At 36.3% G+C, this 22,639-nt stretch overlaps 1 protein-coding gene across 1 annotated transcript; it reads right to left on the bottom strand.

The window, feature by feature from the left end:
• Positions 1-778: 778 nt before the first annotated feature.
• On the bottom strand, positions 779-5,068 carry LOC113751933 (putative late blight resistance protein homolog R1B-13). Its single transcript, XM_027296076.1, has one exon. The coding sequence runs from the start codon at positions 5,066-5,068 to the stop codon at positions 779-781; it is 4,290 nt and encodes a 1,429-aa protein (XP_027151877.1).
• Between the last annotated feature and the right edge of the window lie 17,571 nt (positions 5,069-22,639).

Raw genomic sequence — 22,639 nt, 5'->3', positions numbered from 1 at the left:
GATTGGGTTGAGCGGAAATAGTTGGAAAGGCAGCTTTTGATTTTAAAAAAAAATTGGATGTATACTACGGAAAAGACTATGAAAGCCAAATCTTCAACACTAACCATGCTAGTAGTGGCAAGAAAATCATTCCTGCAAGTTCTGAAATGTGAGGAAAAACCTTTGGGGATTGAGGCTTTTCCACGCCCAAGCAGGACAAAGTCTGTGATTTAAGATCATCCAGATTCCTTTTTTCCAACATCTGCTGAGAATTCCTTTTTCTTCACCTTGAGAGGTTTGCTTCTTTTTTCCACACAGCCAACTGAAACAGTACTGGCATGTTATTTCTGCTAGTAAATGTTCAAGTAGTAGCCTAAAGTGCCAGATTTTGGCAACTGAAAAGCATTCGGCTAAAACAAAAGTTTTGTGTTTAAATCTGTCTTTATTGCATTTATTGCAAGTCTTCTCTTCTGGTTACATTAATTCTTTTTAAGACGTTATCCAAAAAGTTTACTAACAATTAACAGAATCAAAACCTCCTAGAAATTGTGCTTCTGTGAAAGCGGACTTAAACTGAAAATGCATAACTTCAAGACCTTAATCTATGAGCTGATGATTCAAGAGTAAAAGAACCACGATTTAAGTGATGATAGAAGATGTCTCCAAAAAATAGAATCCAGTGAATTGGAAACAGAGAATGTATACAAAACCTAACACGTAAAGTCATAACAAAAGAATAGGTTTACTCAGTAGTAATCAAAATAACATGCCAAAGTTTTACCAGAAAAAATCGAGCTGATCAAAAGTCCAAGTCTGAACAATCAACAAGGACCGTCAGCTTATTCCGCATGTCAGGTTGTTCCTCCTGGAGCCGTCTCACAGACTCCTCAAGAGAGCCTGTGCACAATAGGACCTCAATCATCTCCAGAGTAGAACTGCCACCAAAACCAGAGGGGACCTCCTTGAGCTGCCTGCAACTTTTCAAAATTAGGTGTTGAAGTTGTGGCAGGTGATCACTGGAGGCATTCCATTCAGCAATGTTTAGGCTGTCGAGCTTCAAAAATTTCAGTTTAAGGAACTCGCCTTCTTTCATTTCCCACACTTTCCCCTCAAAGGCTTTATACTGTAATTTGAGAATCTCAAGGTTAGGTAATCTCCCAATGTCCGAAATACAATCCCATGGCAGACGAAACTTTGATAGAGTTAACTTCCTAAGATTCGATGGGAAGTCAAACTTACAAGGACTAGCAACCCTGCCTGAGTAGAGCATATTGAGGGACTCAAGCTCAGTGAGAAAATTCAGCACTGGAAATTGATTGGACTTCCCAGTATCATCCCGTAATTCAGAAAATCGACATTTCAGTTTCCGAAGTTTGAGCAACCTCCTCATGATATCCTCTATACCTTTACTACAAAGGAGATATGGAGATGAAAGACTAACCAGATTAAGTACATCAGGGAAAACTATGCTTTCACCATCTTGCAAGGTGATGACAGCATAATTTTTTACATGGACATGCCTCAAGTTTTCCATGCTCCACATAGCATAAGGTAGTGATACATTACCTTTCAACCCCTTCACAAGCAAGGTTTCAAGATTCTGGAGAAATGTTATTGATGCTGGAATACTATCTATATCACCACAAAGAGCTAAAAATCTCAGACCAACCAACACTAGTACTCCAGTGGGGAAAGAATCCCCCATATTGATGCATTCCAAATCCAGCACTCTGAGAAGTTTAAAGTTGTCAAAAATGAAGGAGATGTCATAGGGACATCTTGGATACAAATCATTGGTGGCAGAGTACAGCAGAGAGCGCACATGTGACCCAGAAGGTCTTGACATGACAAAATGATTTCTCTTGGAGCAGATACACAGCCGACGTTTTTGGTATTTGATAGAGTTTTTGGGATAAATGTAATTGGGATCAACACCATAGTCTATATCCTCGTGAGAAGAATCAAAAAGTTCGTCATACCCATTTTGGAGCTGCAAAAGGTTTTCTTCTTCAGACTTTCGGATGCATAATGTACGCAACATGTCATGGACACGACATGTTTTGATTCCTCCGTGTGATCTTCTTTTGGAAGGCAGTACGAGGCTTCTTCCAATCAGATCCCTCAAGTACCCCTCTGCAATATCTTCTATGCTTTCTGCTCCTGTATCTGTTATAAATCCTTCTGCTCTCCATAACCATGCCAACTTCTTAACTGGAATGTCTTTATCCTCCAAAATTACTGCAGTATAAAGAAAGCAAGGTTTCAAATGGTTGGGTAAATACCTGTAGCATATGTCTAAGATCTCCATGCACCTCATTTCAGGATCATCGGTAGTCTGCGAGCATATACTTTCTAAAACTTCTTTCCACCTGTCGAGTATCATGTCCGTCCTTCCAAGGAGACCAGCTATTGCAATAACTGCAAGAGGGAGTCCTTTACAACTTGCAGCAATTTGCCCTCCAACTTCCATCAGTTCATTGGGGCACTCTTTTGTGTCGAACAACTTCTTCTGTAATAGCTTCCTACTTTCATCATCAGAGAGTCGCCGAAGAGAATGAGGAGTACCATCTACTTCATCTTCTGCAGCCACATGAAAGTGACGGCTCGTGATCAGTATTCTGCTTCCATTGTCGTCATTTGGAAATGATCTTTTGAAATCATACAATGCCTCAATGCTCCAGATATCGTCCATAACAATGAGGTACCTATTTCTCCTCAGGCATCGGTACAACTTGAACTTTAATTCTTCATCACTCATTTCGAGGACATCATCAGTAAGTTCCACGATGTCACTTAAAATCTGAAGAAGCACTTCTCTTTTCTGATATGCTTGGGAGACACAACACCATGCTTGAATGTGGAAGTGATATGTAACTAAAGGATCGTTGTATACCCTCCTGACTAAAGTCGTCTTGCCGAGTCCAGCCATGCCAACAACTGCGACAACATCTAGTTTTCCTGACCCTGATATAAGTCTATCAATGACCAGCTTTTTTTCATCAGCAAGATCAATTACAACTTCATCAATCTTGGGAATTTTAGCTGGTGATGAAACCATCATTGAACTGGTGGGAACATTATGGATGTTGATGCCATGTGCATTGTTACAGGTTTCTCTTGCCTGAAGCTTTATAAGTTTGAGATCTTCCACGAGATCAGAAAGCCATAATTGATGATACCACCTTAAACAATCTTCAACCACAAACAAATCAATGAGATACTCTGCCTCAAGTGTTACTTGTATAATGTGCACAGCAACACTTTTCAAATCCTGATTCTCTGTGAGGAATGATCTCAAGAACTTTATCTCTTCATGAACGACATGAAATTCATGTTTCACAGAAAGAACAGAATCAGCTTTAGTCTTGAGCTGCATCAAGAGATCTACTAAAAAGAAATCGATGCAGCCAATTCCTTCCAACTTGGGGAAATTAGATCTTGATGACCTTCGATAAGGTAAGTAAATTTCTTTGATCTGCGCATTGACAAACTTCATCTTTTCAACCAACTCAGGAAGCAAATGACTGAATTTCCTCACCGTATCTTCTGTAATCTCATTTTCAAGAAGAGAGTAATAGAAACGAGCAGCATCCCTTTCTACTGAATCTGCTTGTGTCAAGATCAATTTCTCATTCTCCTCTAGTGGACCCCCCAAGTAAGTTCTGATGACTCTCAGCCCCTGATCAAGGCTTTCAATTTGGGCCCTCACATGGACTATCTGACTTGGTTGTATATCAAGAAGCTCTTCCATAAGTATCTCTGTCTTTGAAAGTCTAATCTTCTTTAGCACCTTAAATAGCTCATCTCTGAACTTTTCTTCAGTGATGGACTTCTCATGAACTGATCGATAAATAGAGACAGCCTTTTTAGCCATAGTTTTAATATACAACCAAGTTAGCTTATGAACTTCGCTTTCCCCCTCAGATGCATCTCTCTGATAAATTTGGAAAGATTCAACATAGCCGTCAAGGATCTTCAAATTCATTCTTTGGTACAGCAGGTTGATCAGGAAGACTTCTACCCTTAGAACCTCCATCTTTTCTAGCAATCTAAAAAATGCAGGATCAGCGTGCCATGTTTCCTCTGTTGCATGAAATGAATAACTAAAAGATCCAAGCTCGCTAATGTTTGCTTTAATCTCCTTTAAAGTCAGCTTCACATCATCCTCCCTCCAGCGATCTGGCACATAAATGGAACTGGCGAAGAATATCAGGTCTTCGAGCCTTTTGCGGAAGGTTTTAAGTTGAGAAACTTTCTCAGGAATGACAAAATCAATATATGCTTTCACCAGATCGTCATTTGATGATCTTTGGGAGTGGCATGAGCAAAAACTGCTGGTTAATTTGATACACAGCTCTGTAAATTGTGGAGTATTAGGCATTAGCGCCTTTAGCAGATCAGAAAGCATGATGATCATCCCCTGCTTCTTGTCTTGATCCCTTCGATGAATCCAGCACAAATAAGAAAAATGCGCTGTGCGGACAAGTACACCTCCAAAATGAGTCAAGAGATTTCTATGCAGATTAGGACAAGAACCTCTCATTTTATCGACATAGCGACCGAGACATTTTAGCACATCATACATGATACTAAGTTGTGGGTGGTTGTGGCTGAGCTTGTTAACAATATCTTGTAGATAGCCAAGAAAGTTATTCCACTCATGATAATTGCTTAAAAAATCGTGGGATTTCAATGAATAGTTGGATGCAACATATTCATAAGCTGCTTCCACTTGTGGCCTCGAACGCAAAAAGTTCAGTTCTAAGCCCCAAACTGCAACCGTAACAGCACTTTCTGAATCAGCAATTCTTAGATCACTCATTGGTTTCTCAGACGCAGCTTCAAGATCCTGCAGTAGAGGCTCCAACCCCTGACCAGCACCATGCTGCTTATCGGCATCATCCCAATTTGCCACGACCATCTGAAACATGCTCAACAGTTCTACTTCAATTTTAGTGATGCGAATTTCATCTGCAGCATCAGTGTATCGATAATAGTCTTGCAATCCGTCCAACTCCATAAATAGAGAATCAAAAAAATCAGTGGAAGTTCGATTCTTACTCTTAACAAGTTTTTCAGAGGACTCCATGGAAAAAGATCCTGAAGTACAAGTAGAAAACCTATGCTAAACTTCTTGCTGGAATTTTGAAGAGTGAAAAGGAACAGATTACAGAGGAGCTTTGCAAAGAAATGGAACGTTGAATGATCATTGATTGATTTTTTTCAGCTAATTATAAAAACTCGCCCTGAGGTTTAATTAGTTTTGCACTTTACCCCCTAGTGTTATTTTTTCCTGCTTTACCCGCTAAACCGTTAGTCAACTCTAATATTGCATAACAGAAATGTCAAAAAGATATTGATATCCCTAAGGGCTAATTACAGTAAATCCGCTTAAAGTATAGCTATTTTGTACTTTCTTTGCTAATATCATTTTTCTCTTAATTTGTCTATTTATCTGAAAAACCATTCAAACATTAATTAACTCTAATATTTTGTACCACTCAACATAAATCTTTTAAATGCAATGCAAAATTTTTTTAAAAAATTTAACAATTCTAATAAATTCTAATAGCATCTAAATATGATATACTAAAAGAACAACTTTGAAAATTTTGAACTCCAAATCAATCATGTTTCTCTTTTTTAATATTATTAATAAAAAATGTATACCTCCATATAAAAAAATATAGTTATTAAAAGAAAAGTTTAGTTGTATGCACAATCCTAAAGAGAAACTGACAATATTTTGATCATTTTTAGACTTTTAAAAATATTTTTCACATTTAATTTTTTTAATAATAATTTTTCCCCAATATTGAATCAAATCAGCAAGATATTCTCCTTAATCTAAAAAAAAGGCATAATTATGGAATGAAATTTAAGGAGGACCATATATATATATATATATATATATATATATTATTTATTATTATTATTATATTACGATTATTGATTTTTAGATATTAATTGTTCTAGGTATTATCAAATATTGGAGTTCATTAATGATTTTAGTAATAAATAAAGAAATTGATAAAAAAAAGTTAGAGGATAAAGTGCCAAATAAGCATTACACAAAGGGGATTTATCGTAGTTTGCTCTTGGAGGTATAAATGTCTTTTTGATATCAGCATTACACAATGTTAAAATTGACTAATGGTTTGAGGGATAAAGTGAGAAAAAAATAACGTTAGGGGATAAAGTACAAAAGTGGTATACCTTAGGGCGAGTTTTTGTGATTAACCTTTTTTTTTTTTTGGTAGTGAGTTAAAGCATCTACATCCATACATCTACGTCAACGACTACATTTTGTTTTATTACAGCTGGTTGTATAAGCAGATGAAAATTAACATTTATGTGACAACTGTAACCAATTTGTTCATACTTCTTGCTGGCTTTTCTCATCATTTTGTGCAACTAATAACAGAATTTAGTATTGCAAATTGGGGTAGCAGTTCTTTACTAGACAGGTGCACGAAAATGGTCAAACCTTATCGTGTTTGTATTATTACTCAATTAGTGTGTTAGGATCAAACTTTATCGAGTTTTGTATTATTAATGGATCAATTAGTTTATGACATGAAAATGACCGTTTTGTGCTGACCAGCTTCATCTTCTAGAATGTTATTATGTTATGGTAGTATCATGCTGTGTCAGGACAGCCTATTTAACCATTAATATAATTGCGTGAATGAACTATAAACAAAGATGCAAAAAATAAAAATGACACTATAAACTTTAGTTTCCTTTTTTTTTTTGGAAGATGTAAGTCATGACTAATAGCGTCATGTAAATTCTAATTTTTTATAAGTCATTATCTCTATTCAAGTCATCGTTTTAATCTTCTAGGATGTCACATGAAAGTTGATGCTGAAATACAATATAGGAACTTCTGTTACTTGATATGTGCTCTGTGAATTCTCCAAATCCATTGCTGCTTTGTCCCTCTTTCTAGTTTCCTCCGCCCCTTGCTTCTAATTTATACTCTTAAGTACCTTCCCTCTCCTCACTTTTTCTCTACTTCCAGCCGATTTCCACAAACCAAACAACAAAAAATGACAGAAGGGCCAATCGATTATACATTAACTTGCTTAAGGGCTTCAACGATATATAATTTAGGGGCCAAAAGTGTATAAAAGTTTTTTAAGGGCTGCTTGGACAATTTACTCTTAATCAATTCCAAATTTTGCAGCTCCAAAATTGACAATCCATTTGGCAAATTATGCCAAAACAATGTTCACGCCACGGGGAATATAAAATACAACACCAATCAATTGAAAACCTTGATAAATAGATTGAGCTGGTAATCCAACCCGACCACAAACTCAGTTTACAATCCCAAACCCAACTATTTTTTCCAAATATTAGACCAAAACTAACAATTTTGCATAGAAATTTCTGCACTGTTGTGGGTTCTGTGTCACCAACATTATCAAATAATCACTAAACAAATAATTTTCATACCATTCCTTGAGTTTCATAAATAGATTGTACTGATGGTAGTTGTCACTAATGTCATTGGTCATTAAATATGGTTGATTTAAATTTCAAAATTTTGGCGTTATTTACACTAAGGGTAGTGAACTAATCGCTTCAACCAACTACTAGAGTTAGGCTAGTGGTAAGGAGAAAGCTCTTAAAGTGTTCTTCACTATCAAATTTAGAGTTCGAATCTTGTACTGAAATTGAAAGGGGTGGGAAGATTAAAAACAAAGTTAAAAAAAAAAAACTAATTGCTTCAACCAAGACCATTCTAGTTCAAGGTTTAACAGTCGCGCCGGGCAGCTTGACTGGACCAAAAAGATTTTTAAGCATTTGAGGATTGAAGATTTACCCGGACCGGACAGCACACCGGTTGGTGGTTCCATAGGTGCGAGTTGGGTTTTAAAACTGTGGTTCTTCTCTCAGAATGCTAATTTAAATATTATGTTCACAACATACGGTACATGGTTAATTATACACTCATAATAGATTATTTTATGTTTGCAATTTGGTAATTTAATTTGATAGTGGCATCGAAGTTTCGATTTTGGTTTAACCAATTAACAACATTCAAACTCTTTTATATAATATATGGTTTTCTCCTTATGTTTAAAGTTGTATGCACATATATTGCAACTTATCATGGATAGAAATATATCTTTTAAACTAAAATTATCTAAAACCACTTGTGTATTTTAGTACATAAATAATTGTAGATTGATAGATTGCATTTTTGTTATTAAATTTATGGTTATTTTTTCCTTGATTTTAGTCAAATATTGTATTAATTGATGAGTTCTACTTATATTTGATAACTGGTGTTCGTTGTAGGGCTCTGAAATAAAAAAGAATTAAAAATATAATTTTTAATTAAACTCCTGTACAATTCAGTTTGGGAGCATCAAAGTCTTACGTGTAAGTACGAAAAACTCGAGCTTCTGATGCAAACGAGTTTCCTAAAGCAGTTGGGATTCTTGGGCTGAAGTGTGAGCGTGGATTTTCTTTTAGTTTCCAATTCTTATTAGGAACCATTTTGTTTATGTTATCTTTTGAGGATTCCCTTTTTTCTAATAGGAAGTATTCCTTATCTTAATAGCTAAAAAATAGGAAATTTGTTAGGAAGATAGGACGGCCGGCTCTTTCTGGGGATTAATAATCTCCCAGCAAGAAACAATTGGTTTGTATCTTTTGCTTGGGAAAAGAAGAGGAACATCGTTGTCGACTTCTTGTTTCTCGCAAAGAGATGAGCTAAGCTTTTCGTTCTAGTGAAAGAATAACAAAGGATTTGGTTCAACTAAAATTGTGAGATCGAATTGATTACATTTAATTCTTTTATTTACTAGTTTTCGTATGTTCCCTAATTTAATTTTTATGGTTATTATATTATTTGAATATCTAAGAGGTGATGTTATTTGTACCCCACTTATGTTATTTGCACTCTCACTATCCCATTTTCATCTTAATGAGACCATATGACCCCTACCCTAATTTCTTTTCCTACCCTATGTTGTGTTCACATGCAAGGAAGTTAGGTACAATTGTTGTACGTGTTCAAAAGGTAAAAAAAATTTTAACTTTTGCTTCTCTTTTTCTAAATCTACATAACTGTTTTTTAATTTATTTTCATATTCTTATTTCAATTTCAATTTTGCAGATTTTTTTATGAGCACAATTGAGGTTCCATTGCATCATCTGGGTACTAGATGCTGTTATGCATTTGTTGAAATATACTAGAAAGTTTCACTCTCTCTATGACGGTTATATGAGCTATTCTTAGTACACTTTTTGAAGTATTAGTATCCTATTTATGAGACATTATAATTATACTTAGTTTTTGGTCATCTTTGAAGTTTGAGATTTATTTATTTATTTTGGCCTTGAAGTTTGGAATCTATTCATATTACATTGCTAGATTGATCTTTGGCATTATATAATTTCGTGAAGTTTTGTAGAAAAATACATAATACATATTAGTGACAATTTTAAATTAGCCATTTTAATGTATAATAGGATAATTAATTGGTTTTAGAATGTAAGAGAAAATCTGGTAAAATTAACTCATAAGCAAGGAAAAGAAATTAGGGTGGCGGTAATACGGTGTCATCAAAATAAAAATGAGATAGTGGGAGTGCAAATAACATATGGGGAGTGCAAATAAGATTACCCTATTAAGACCCAGTATTTAAATTAATCTTATAACCTAGAACCAATTAGAGCAGTTAAATGCAGAATTGTTTAATTGTTTTGAAATAGTGGTAACTTGCATGATTGAGTTTGTGGTAGGGAAACATATGGGCTAATTTAAAATAACCCTCATAGCATATTTTTTGTTAGAACAAGGCTTCTCTAATTCTTAAAACAATTGAGAAATTGAACTCTAAGGTTGTACCTAAGATTTGTCGCGTCCCATTTTTAAAATAAAATTTAAAGTATTTTATAAAAATGAATTTTTGATTTATTTTGAGTAAAAAATGAGTTTTCTGATTTTTAGAAAATAAAGAAAATTGGCCTAAATGGGACTTAAAAAAGTGCAACGATTTTGACCCAAAAATAAAGTTTAAAAAGGGTTTTTAATAAAAAAAAATAGGAGTCACTACTTGGTATAGAGTTAAGGTGTACCAAGTCACCTAAAATGAATTTTTAAAGAAAAAGTAGAGAGAACTCTTTTTAAATGACTCCAAATTTGCGAAAATCAAGAGAAAAGGGGTCGGGAGTCACATTTGAAGAAAGGGAAGGCAATGATAAAATCCAAGGCACCCTTTTAATCTATCTAAAGTTAGTTGCGTGATTTAGTCAAAAATTGTCTTATTTTAACTGAAGAATTTATCACATTTGGATGTCACTATATGGATGCAAAACCTAACCCTAAGAGGATATCGGGGGGTCGGAATATCTTTTCAAAGCTTAATTGGTGCAAATCGCATTGATTGCGACGCCCAAAAGTGATTTTTTTGAAGAGATCACAAATATGCAAAATATATGAGATTTGAAGGAAAGAAAAGAAAATAATAATCATACATATATACATGACCTAAAGGAATGTATCATAACGGGTGCAGGGGGCTAAAAATTCGTGACTTTAATTTTCCCTTTAATAGAGAGAATACGAGAGTGTTAAGGCTAAAAAAGCCATACTCGTCCATATCCCATATTCGAGGGGTACTCTCCTAATCTAGGCGAGCAAAATGATCTAACCTAGTTCTAACTTTCCTTAAATGAAATGCAAGTCTAATGTCATGTCTCCCACACGAGAATAAGGAATATACGTATAGGGGAATTATGGGATAAGGGATATATATAAGGAAAAATGTCATGCAAAATGATAAAAATCCTAAAAAGTAGAAAATATGCATGAAAATATAGTGATTGTCATACAAACATGATCTAGCGCGTGGATGGTCCCTTAGAGTCTAGCGTTGGACTAGCCCAGCTCTATAAGCTCTCACTAGCGTTGGACTAGTGAAAAAATTAGAAAGGAGGGCCACAACTAGCGTTGGACTAGTGTGAAATCGGAAAAAAAGGCTACAACTAGCGTTGGACTTGTGTGGTGGTGTCATGCATTTATTTCAGTCGAATAAATCATATAAAACATGATAAAGGCAAATAAACACATAATATCACATAAAACACATAGCGCATAAGCATCATATCTAGATGCAAGACCCTAAAAAAGCGAGTAATAGTAAACACACAAAGCAAATAAAGCAAATAAAGACCTAACTATTACATTTGGGGGCTCTAACTACAATCTAAGGGGGAAAAATGAAATAAAATGAAATAATAACCTAACTATTACAATTTAACATTTAAATGCCTCTCAAATAACTAAAAATTAAATTAAAATAAATATACAAAATTAAAATAAATAAAGTGAATAAATAAATAAATGAAATAATAAAAATACATTCAAGAAAAAGCATGCAATTACACACATAAAATTACATAGGAGCACATAGGATCAAGTAAAATCAAAATAAAGGAGTAGAGTGTACCTCCCTTGAATTGGTGACCTAATTGAACGAAATTTTCTTATTTACCCTCCAAAACAAAGAAAAATGTCAAGGCATCACTTTAATTAACAAATAATCACAAGAAATGGAAATAAACATGAAATTGAATCAATCAAAGCATTCAAATGAAAGTAAACAACCCATATTCAACAAATTAAACAAACAAGGACCCAATTGAAAGAATTAAAAAAGTTTGATGGCTCAAATCATTATTATTACAAATATTAAGGGTCTACATTAAAATAAAAGAAAATTAAGGGCTTAAGATGAAGCCTACCAAAACTAAATGCTAAATTTCACAAAATGAATGAAAACCCGTTTGTTATAATTAAACAACAAAATTACCCAAAATTTTACTAAAATCCAAATCAAAACTATAAATCTATCAAAAATTATTAAACCTTCAATTTCTCTTCTAAGACTTACGAAAATCTGTCCAAAAATACATTAAAGCATACCAAGGAAAAATAACGTTTTGAAGGGACAAAATTGATTGCTTTTTCTAATTTTATGGGCCATAGTAGCATTATGGGGGACTGGAGGGGTTAAAATGCAATTCTTGAAAACATTTCATGCATGCTTACGAAGAACAAAATTCTCTTCTTCTGAAACTTTCCTGCAACTTTTGAAGCCTTTCAACAATCTTTTGCGGCCAAACAACAAAAATTTAACAACAATGTCATGAAGTCATAAAAGCGTGAAGGACAAAGAAGGGAAGGCGTGAGCTTCATCAAAAGAAGAACTAAGAAGGCGTGGTCAGTGACCAACATTCTAAGGAGAGGAGGAAGGCGTGAAGAAGCTATAAAGAAGGCGTAAGTTCAACGTGAAGAACGAGGGAAAGCGCGGCCAAGGAACCACGCTTCTGCTGGGTTCATGCGTTCTCTGTTGGAGCTTGGTACCAGATTAACTGAAAGATTCCTTCTGCCACGTGTGGCTCGGCCATTAGCTATTGGAATAGTTAGTTAGATTGTTAGTAGTATAAATTGATAAGATCATGTAATATTGACGGCAACTTTTGAATTAGATCCTTGCTATTGTAATCAGAGGGAATCCCCTCTTTCTTCTTCTTTTTCAAGCTTCCTTCATTCTGTTTCACCTTCTACCTTTCCCGCCAATATCATTTCTGTACTGTTGAATTAAGTGGTTGGTTAATGCAAACAAGGCATTCGATTGAATTACATTGAGTCTGCAAATCCGTTAAGTTCATTTCTGCAAATTATACATTTCCATTTCCTGCAACCATTTCTGGTTCTATACCACAACAGTGGTATCAGAGCTTGATTGCGAGCCATAGGGATGACAAAAAAATCAGGATGAAACACTGAGGAGAGACGTAGTGGAGTTAGGGAGTGTGGTCAGGACCTTTACCAACAAGAGTGAGGGAATGGAACAGGCAATCAGGACAATGGAGTTCAGACAGGATTCTACTGAAAAGCTGCTGAAAGGATTGGACCAAAAATATGAAGGAATGATGAACATGATGGCTCAGTTGATGGCTAAGGTCAGTGATCGAGGGAAAGAACAGGAGGGAGGTAGCAGCTCAAGGGAAGGATGTGACAGCCCCACCTCCCCCTAAGGCGAACCAGAGGGTTCGGCGGGCCGCCTGCCCAACTCTCGCCAGGACTCAGTCGTTCACTAAATTCCTCAAATAAATTACAATATAAATCTCAAATATTACATCAAAATCTCCAATAATTACATGTCATAAGCGAAGCGGAAACAATTCCCAAGTATACATAAAATGATTCCAAATCCAAACTGTACAGAATATAACAATTCCAACTAAGCCATCCAGTCACGTGAATAAGTACTACAAGCCTTCCTTCGCCTTGAGCCCTGTGGAGGGGAATAAAATATTTTTGGGGTGAGCTAGAAACTCAGTGAGTAACAAGTAAAAGCAGTCATCAAATATCTTTCACAATAAAATATCTTTCAAGCAATAAATGCTCTAGTTCGAGCAATAAATGCTCTCAAGCAATAAATGCTCTGGTTCAAGCAATAACTGCTCTCAAGCAATAAATGCTCTGGTTCAAGCAATAAATGCTCTCAAATATTCACAAGCCATGAATGCCCCTTTTTGAGCTCCGAAACCATTTGCTCCAAGATAACCATGAACATGAACCCTAAACAGGGTGGAGACGTTGGTGTTCAGCACAAGACTCCCCAAGAACTCATTAAAGCCAAATAATGTCATGAACTCACATGCAAGCACGCATGATATGCAATCGAGTACATAATGCAAGAAATATTTCACAAGTACTTTGGAAATAGTTTAGGGTCACTCACCTCCACGGCTCAAAAACCATCCATCGTATATCATTGCCTTGCTCAAATCCAAGTCTTAGTTCACAAACTCAATGCAAACAAATCCCTTCAAAGTTCGGACAGCACTTCCCCTGAATTTGCTAACTTTTCCAGCCATCATGGCTTCATTATTTCCTCATTCCAACCCAAAGGTACACACACAACAACAAGCTCATCCAATAGCCATTCAGCAAGCTCCAAGTAGTACTAGTACAAGTCAAGTTAGGGAAAAGTCCGGAAATGAAAGTTAAGCTCAAAACCAGAAAAACAGTTTTGACGTCATTTTGCGGTAACGGTATCAAAGGTGCTACGATTGTCGGATGAAGGTGCAAGATACAAATTTTCGAAGCTAAGAGATAGGGCTACAATATTGCAGAAGGTCACTCAACCCAGTTTCGAGTATAACCAGGTCAAAAATGCAAGATACTACACCGGAATCACAAAAACAGATTCACAGAACGCATTCTAACGGAAACATCATAAATCAGGTTATCCAATTCCAAATCCAGAAATTCCAAAACCAGCTGAAAGCTAAGAAACAAGGATACATTTCATCAGAAGGCCTCAACAACCAAATCGGAAGCAATTCCAGTCAAAACAACCAATTACAGGCGCAATTCTTACATTCGGGTAAAACCAGAACAGAAATAGTAATTTCGACTTTTCTTATTCTACACTACTCCGATTGACCTGAAATTTTGTAGGCACCTCTAAAATAGAATTCTATACAACTTTCATGTTTTAAGCCAAGGCCAATTCGGCCTCTATCTATGAGCTAAAAATTCGAGCAGAATGTTCCTCCACAAAACTTAATTTTCTGAAATTTCTTCCAAAACAGAAATTGGTTGCAATTAATCACTTTTTTCACCTCCTAGAGTCATTAAACATCATTTCCAATCATCATACATGACCCCATAATCATATCCATATGAAAACAGAAAAATCCCCAAAAATTATAAAACTTCATCAATTCAACCACAAATCAAGAAATAATCCATAATATTGCATCTCATACCACCACTAATCATGATTTAAGCATCAATTAAGGGAGGAGAGTGGTTCTTCACAACTCACCTTAGCAATACAAGAGATAGAGCAACTAGTCACCTTAGCTTTCCAAACAACTCCACAAAACACTCAAGACCACTTAGCAAAGAGATTTTATGGAATGATTTGGAGTTTTATTGGTAGGATTGCAAGATTTGTGCAAGAAATGGAAGTTGAAAGTTGAGGCTTTTCTTTCTTTTCTCCCTTGAAGAGCTCGGCCACAAGAGTGAAGAAAATGAGGATTTTTGATCAATTTTGGGATATTAGTAAAGTACATGAATAGTGGTCAAAGTCCAAGATTAAATCACAAGGTGACACTTGTCACCTTTTTGGTTTAAAACTAATCTTTTTGTCTCTCCAACACAAATATCTTAACACCTTGTAAAATAATATCACTTAATACAAAATTCCAACAAGTTGTCAAAAATATAATGCATTTACCGCACTTGCGGGTCCCACGTTCAAAATACGCTCTTAATTTCTCAAAAACTAACCGATACTAGAAAAATTATTTTAAAACTATCTTTGCTCATAAACTTTATCTGCGAAAATTTTCTAATAAAGAAAATGTAGAAAAGACGGGCGATCAATAAAATAAACCCTAGAAACTTAGAAAATTTCCGGGTTCTCACACTCATACTTTTCGGGGCGTCACAATCTCCCCTCCTTAAAAGAATGTCGTCCTCGACATTCCATCTTGTACCAATCAAGTCGAGATATCCCGCAAGAATCACGAATATTTCAAACCAAACCCACAGTCCGGCATCCTAAACTTCAAACCTAGGATACACTACAGAGATCTGAAGCCTAAGCTCTGATACCAACTGTGACAGCCCCACCTCCCCCTAAGGCGAACCAGAGGGTTCGGCGGGCCGCCTGCCCAACTCTCGCCGGAACTCAGTCGTTCACTAAATTTCTCAAATAAATTACAATATAAATATCAAATATTACATCAAAACCTCCAATAATTACATGTCATAAGCGAAGGGGAAACAATTCCCAAGTATACATAAAATGATTCCAAATCCAAACTGTACAGAATATAACAATTCCAACTAAGCCATCCAGTCACGTGAATAAGTACTACAAGCCTTCCTTCGCCTTGAGCCCTGTGGAGGGGAATAAAATATTTTTGGGGTGAGTTAGAAGCTTAGTGAGTAACAAGTAAAAGCAGTCATCAAATATCTTTCACAATAAAATATCTTTCAAGCAATAAATGCTCTAGTTCGAGCAATAAATGCTCTCAAGCAATAAATGCTCTGGTTCAAGCAATAAATGCTCTGGTTCAAGCAATAAATGCTCTGGTTCAAGCAATAACTGCTCTCAAGCAATAAATGCTCTGGTTCAAGCAATAACTGCTCTCAAGCAATAAATGCTCTGGTTCAAGCAATAAATGCTCTCAAATATTCACAAGCCATGAATGCCCCTTTTTGAGCTCCGGAACCATTTGCTCCAAGATAACCATGAACATGAACCCTAAACAGGGTGGAGACGTTGGTGTTCAGCACAAGACTCCCCAAGAACTCATTAAAGCCAAACAATGTCATGAACTCACATGCAAGCACGCATGATATGCAATCGAGTACATAATGCAAGAAACATTTCACAAGTACTTTGGAAATAGTTTAGGGTCACTCACCTCCACGGCTCAGAAACCATCCATCATATATCATTGCCTTGCTCAAATCCAAGTCTTAGTTCACAAACTCAATGCAAACAAATCCCTTCAAAGTTCGGACAGCACTTCCCCTGAATTTGCTAACTTTTCCAGCCATCATGGCTTCATTATTTCCTCATTCCAACCCAAAGGTACACACACAACAACAAGCTCATCCAATAGCCATTCAGCAAGCTCCAAGTAGTACTAGTACAAGTCAAGCTAGGGAAAAGTCCGGAAATGAAAGTTAAGCTCAAAACCAGAAAAATAGTTTTGACGTCATTTTGCGGTAATGGTATCAAAGGTGCTACGATTGTCGGATGAAGGTACAAGATACACCGTTTCGAAGCTAAGAGATAGGGCTACAATATTCAGAAGGTCACTCAACCCAGTTTCGAGTATAACCAGGTCAAAAATGCAAGATACTACACCGGAATCACAAAAACAGATTCACAGAACGCATTCTAACGGAAACATCATAAATCAGGTTATCCAATTCCAAATCCAGAAATTCCAAAACCAGCTGAAAGCTAAGAAACAGGGATACATTTCATCAGAAGGCCTCAACAACCAATTCGGAAGCAATTCCAGCCAAAACAACCAATTACAGGCGCAATTCTTACATTCGGGTAAAACCAGAACAGAAATTGTAATTTCGACTTTTCTTATTCTACACTACTCCGATTGACCTGAAATTTTGTAGGCACCTCTAAAATAGCATTCCCTACAACTTTCATGTTTTAAGCCAAGGCCAATTCGGCCTCTATCTATGAGCTAAAAATTCGGGCAGAATGTTCCTTCACAAAACTTAATTTTCTGAAATTTCTTCCAAAACAGAAATTGGTTGCAATTAATCACTTTTTCCACCTCCTAGAGTCATTAAACATCATTTCCAATCATCATACATGACCCCATAATCATATCCATATGAAAACAGAAAAATCTCCAAAAATTATAAAACTTCATCAATTCAACCACATATCAAGAAATAATCCATAATATTGCATCTCATACCACCACTAATCATGATTTAAGCATCAATTAAGGGAGGAGAGTGGTTCTTCACAACTCACCTTAGCAATACAAGAGATAGAGCAACTAGTCACCTTAGCTTTCCAAACAACTCCACAAAACACCTCAAGACCACTTAGCAAAGAGATTTTATGGAATGATTTGGAGTTTTATTGGTAGGATTGCAAGATTTGTGCAAGAAATGGAAGTTGAAAGTTGAGGCTTTTCTTTCTTTTCTCCCTTGAAGAGCTCGGCCACAAGAGTGAAGAAAATGAGGATTTTTGATCAATTTTGGGATATTAGTAAAGTACATGAATAGTGGTCAAAGTCCAAGATTAAATCACAAGGTGACACTTGTCACCTTTTTGGTTTAAAACTAATCTTTTTGTCTCTCCAACACAAATATCTTAACACCTTGTAAAATAATATCACTTAATACAAAATTCCAACAAGTTGTCAAAAATATAATGCATTTACCGCACTTGCGGGTCCCACGTTCAAAATACGCTCTTAATTTCTCAAAAACTAACCGATACTAGAAAAATTATTTTAAAACTATCTTTGCTCATAAACTTTATCTGCGAAATTTTTATAATAAAGAAAATGTAGAAAAGACGGGCGATCAATAAAATAAACCCTAGAAACTTAGAAAATTTCCGGGTTCTCACACTCATACTTTTCGGGGCGTCACAATCTCCCCTCCTTAAAATAATGTCGTCCTCGACATTCCATCTTGTACCAATCAAGTCGAGATATCCCGCAAGAATCACGAATATTGCAAACCAAAACCACAGTCCGGCATCCTAAACTTCAAACCTAGGATACACTACAGAGATCTGAAGCCTAAGCTCTGATACCAACTGTGACAGCCCCACCTCCCCCTAAGGCGAACCAGAGGGTTCGGCGGGCCGCCTGTCCAACTCTCGCCGGGACTCAGTCGTTCACTAAATTTTTCAAATAAATTACAATATAAATATCAAATATTACATCAAAACCTCCAATAATTACATGTCATAAGTGAAGCGGAAACAATTCCCAAGTATACATAAAATGATTCCAAATCCAAACTGTACAGAATATAACAATTCCAACTAAGCCATCCAGTCACGTGAATAAGTACTACAAGCCTTCCTTCGCCTTGAGCCCTGTGGAGGGGAATAAAATATTTTTGGGGTGAGTTAGAAGCTTAGTGAGTAACAAGTAAAAGAAGTCATCAAATATCTTTCACAATAAAATATCTTTCAAGCAATAAATGCTCTAGTTCGAGCAATAAATGCTCTCAAGCAATAAATGCTCTGGTTCAAGCAATAAATGCTCTGGTTCAAGCAATAAATGCTCTCAAATATTCACAAGCCATGAATGCCCCTTTTTGAGCTCCGGAACCATTTGCTCCAAGATAACCATGAACATGAACCCTAAACAGGGTGGAGACGTTGGTGTTCAGCACAAGACTCCCCAAGAACTCATTAAAGCCAAACAATGTCATGAACTCACATGCAAGCACGCATGATATGCAATCGAGTACATAATGCAAGAAACATTTCACAAGTACTTTGGAAATAGTTTAGGGTCACTCACCTCCACGGCTCAGAAACCATCCATCATATATCATTGCCTTGTTCAAATCCAAGTCTTAGTTCACAAACTCAATGCAAACAAATCCCTTCAAAGTTCGGACAGCACTTCCCCTGAATTTGCTAACTTTTCCAGCCATCATGGCTTCATTATTTCCTCATTCCAACCCAAAGGTACACACACAACAACAAGCTCATCCAATAGCCATTCAGCAAGCTCCAAGTAGTACTAGTACAAGTCAAGCTAGGGAAAAGTCCGGAAATGAAAGTTAAGCTCAAAACCAGAAAAATAGTTTTGACGTCATTTTGCGGTAATGGTATCAAAGGTGCTACGATTGTCGGATGAAGGTACAAGATACACCGTTTCGAAGCTAAGAGATAGGGCTACAATATTACAGAAGGTCACTCAACCCAGTTTCGAGTATAACCAGGTCAAAAATGCAAGATACTACACCGGAATCACAAAAACAGATTCACAGAACGCATTCTAACGGAAACATCATAAATCAGGTTATCCAATTCCAAATCCAGAAATTCCAAAACCAGCTGAAAGCTAAGAAACAGGGATACATTTCATCAGAAGGCCTCCACAACCAATTCGGAAGCAATTCCAGCCAAAACAACCAATTACAGGCGCAATTCTTACATTCGGGTAAAACCAGAACAGAAATAGTAATTTCGACTTTTCTTATTCTACACTACTCCGATTGACCTGAAATTTTGTAGGCACCTCTAAAATAGTCATTCCTACAACTTTCATGTTTTAAGCCAAGGCCAATTCGGCCTCTATCTATGAGCTAAAAATTCGGGCAGAATGTTCCTTCACAAAACTTAATTTTCTGAAATTTCTTCCAAAACAGAAATTGGTTGCAATTAATCACTTTTTCCACCTCCTAGAGTCATTAAACATCATTTCCAATCATCATACATGACCCCATAATCATATCCATATGAAAACAGAAAAATCTCCAAAAATTATAAAACTTCATCAATTCAACCACATATCAAGAAATAATCCATAATATTGCATCTCATACCACCACTAATCATGATTTAAGCATCAATTAAGGGAGGAGAGTGGTTCTTCACAACTCACCTTAGCAATACAAGAGATAGAGCAACTAGTCACCTTAGCTTTCCAAACAACTCCACAAAACACCTCAAGACCACTTAGCAAAGAGATTTTATGGAATGATTTGGAGTTTTATTGGTAGGATTGCAAGATTTGTGCAAGAAATGGAAGTTGAAAGTTGAGGCTTTTCTTTCTTTTCTCCCTTGAAGAGCTCGGCCACAAGAGTGAAGAAAATGAGGATTTTTGATCAATTTTGGGATATTAGTAAAGTACATGAATAGTGGTCAAAGTCCAAGATTAAATCACAAGGTGACACTTGTCACCTTTTTGGTTTAAAACTAATCTTTTTGTCTCTCCAACACAAATATCTTAACACCTTGTAAAATAATATCACTTAATACAAAATTCCAACAAGTTGTCAAAAATATAATGCATTTACCGCACTTGCGGGTCCCACGTTCAAAATACGCTCTTAATTTCTCAAAAACTAACCGATACTAGAAAAATTATTTTAAAACTATCTTTGCTCATAAACTTTATCTGCGAAATTTTTCTAATAAAGAAAATGTAGAAAAGACGGGCGATCAATAAAATAAACCCTAGAAACTTAGAAAATTTCCGGGTTCTCACACTCATACTTTTCGGGGCGTCACAATCTCCCCTCCTTAAAAGAATGTCGTCCTCGACATTCCATCTTGTACCAATCAAGTCGAGATATCCCGCAAGAATCACGAATATTGCAAACCAAACCCACAGTCCGGCATCCTAAACTTCAAACCTAGGATACACTACAGAGATCTGAAGCCTAAGCTCTGATACCAACTGTGACAGCCCCACCTCCCCCTAAGGCGAACCAGAGGGTTCGGCGGGCCGCCTGCCCAACTCTCGCCGGGACTCAGTCGTTCACTAAATTTCTCAAATAAATTACAATATAAATATCAAATATTACATCAAAACCTCCAATAATTACATGTCATAAGCGAAGCGGAAACAATTCCCAAGTATACATAAAATGATTCCAAATCCAAACTGTACAGAATATAACAATTCCAACTAAGCCATCCAGTCACGTGAATAAGTACTACAAGCCTTCCTTCGCCTTGAGCCCTGTGGAGGGGAATAAAATATTTTTGGGGTGAGTTAGAAGCTTAGTGAGTAACAAGTAAAAGAAGTCATCAAATATCTTTCACAATAAAATATCTTTCAAGCAATAAATGCTCTAGTTCGAGCAATAAATGCTCTCAAGCAATAAATGCTCTGGTTCAAGCAATAAATGCTCTCAAGCAATAAATGCTCTGGTTCAAGCAATAAATGCTCTCAAATATTCACAAGCCATGAATGCCCCTTTTTGAGCTCCGGAACCATTTGCTCCAAGATAACCATGAACATGAACCCTAAACAGGGTGGAGACGTTGGTGTTCAGCACAAGACTCCCCAAGAACTCATTAAAGCCAAACAATGTCATGAACTCACATGCAAGCACGCATGATATGCAATCGAGTACATAATGCAAGAAACATTTCACAAGTACTTTGGAAATAGTTTAGGGTCACTCACCTCCACGGCTCAGAAACCATCCATCATATATCATTGCCTTGTTCAAATCCAAGTCTTAGTTCACAAACTCAATGCAAACAAATCCCTTCAAAGTTCGGACAGCACTTCCCCTGAATTTGCTAACTTTTCCAGCCATCATGGCTTCATTATTTCCTCATTCCAACCCAAAGGTACACACACAACAACAAGCTCATCCAATAGCCATTCAGCAAGCTCCAAGTAGTACTAGTACAAGTCAAGCTAGGGAAAAGTCCGAAAATGAAAGTTAAGCTCAAAACCAGAAAAATAGTTTTGACGTCATTTTGCGGTAATGGTATCAAAGGTGCTACGATTGTCGGATGAAGGTACAAGATACACCGTTTCGAAGCTAAGAGATAGGGCTACAATATTACAGAAGGTCACTCAACCCAGTTTCGAGTATAACCAGGTCAAAAATGCAAGATACTACACCGGAATCACAAAAACAGATTCACAGAATGCATTCTAACGGAAACATTATAAATCAGGTTATCCAATTCCAAATCCAGAAATTCCAAAACCAGCTGAAAGCTAAGAAACAGGGATACATTTCATCAGAAGGCCTCCACAACCAATTCGGAAGCAATTCCATCCAAAACAACCAATTACAGGCGCAATTCTTACATTCGGGTAAAACCAGAACAGAAATAGTAATTTCGACTTTTCTTATTCTACACTACTCCGATTGACCTGAAATTTTGTAGGCTCCTCTAAAATAGCATTCCCTACAACTTTCATGTTTTAAGCCAAGGCCAATTCGGCCTCTATCTATGAGCTAAAAATTCGGGCAGAATGTTCCTTCACAAAACTTAATTTTCTGAAATTTCTTCCAAAACAGAAATTGGTTGCAATTAATCACTTTTTCCACCTCCTAGAGTCATTAAACATCATTTCCAATCATCATACATGACCCCATAATCATATCCATATG

Source organism: Coffea eugenioides, chromosome 11, assembly GCF_003713205.1.
Source record: "Coffea eugenioides isolate CCC68of chromosome 11, Ceug_1.0, whole genome shotgun sequence".
NCBI lineage: Eukaryota > Viridiplantae > Streptophyta > Magnoliopsida > Gentianales > Rubiaceae > Coffea > Coffea eugenioides.
This window is presented reverse-complemented; position numbering and strand designations above follow the sequence as displayed.

Bases quoted from the DNA above. Each gene is read 5' to 3' on its own strand.
- LOC113751933 (XM_027296076.1), bottom strand. From the start codon at position 5,068: ATGGAGTCCTCTGAAAAACTTGTTAAGAGTAAGAATCGAACTTCCACT.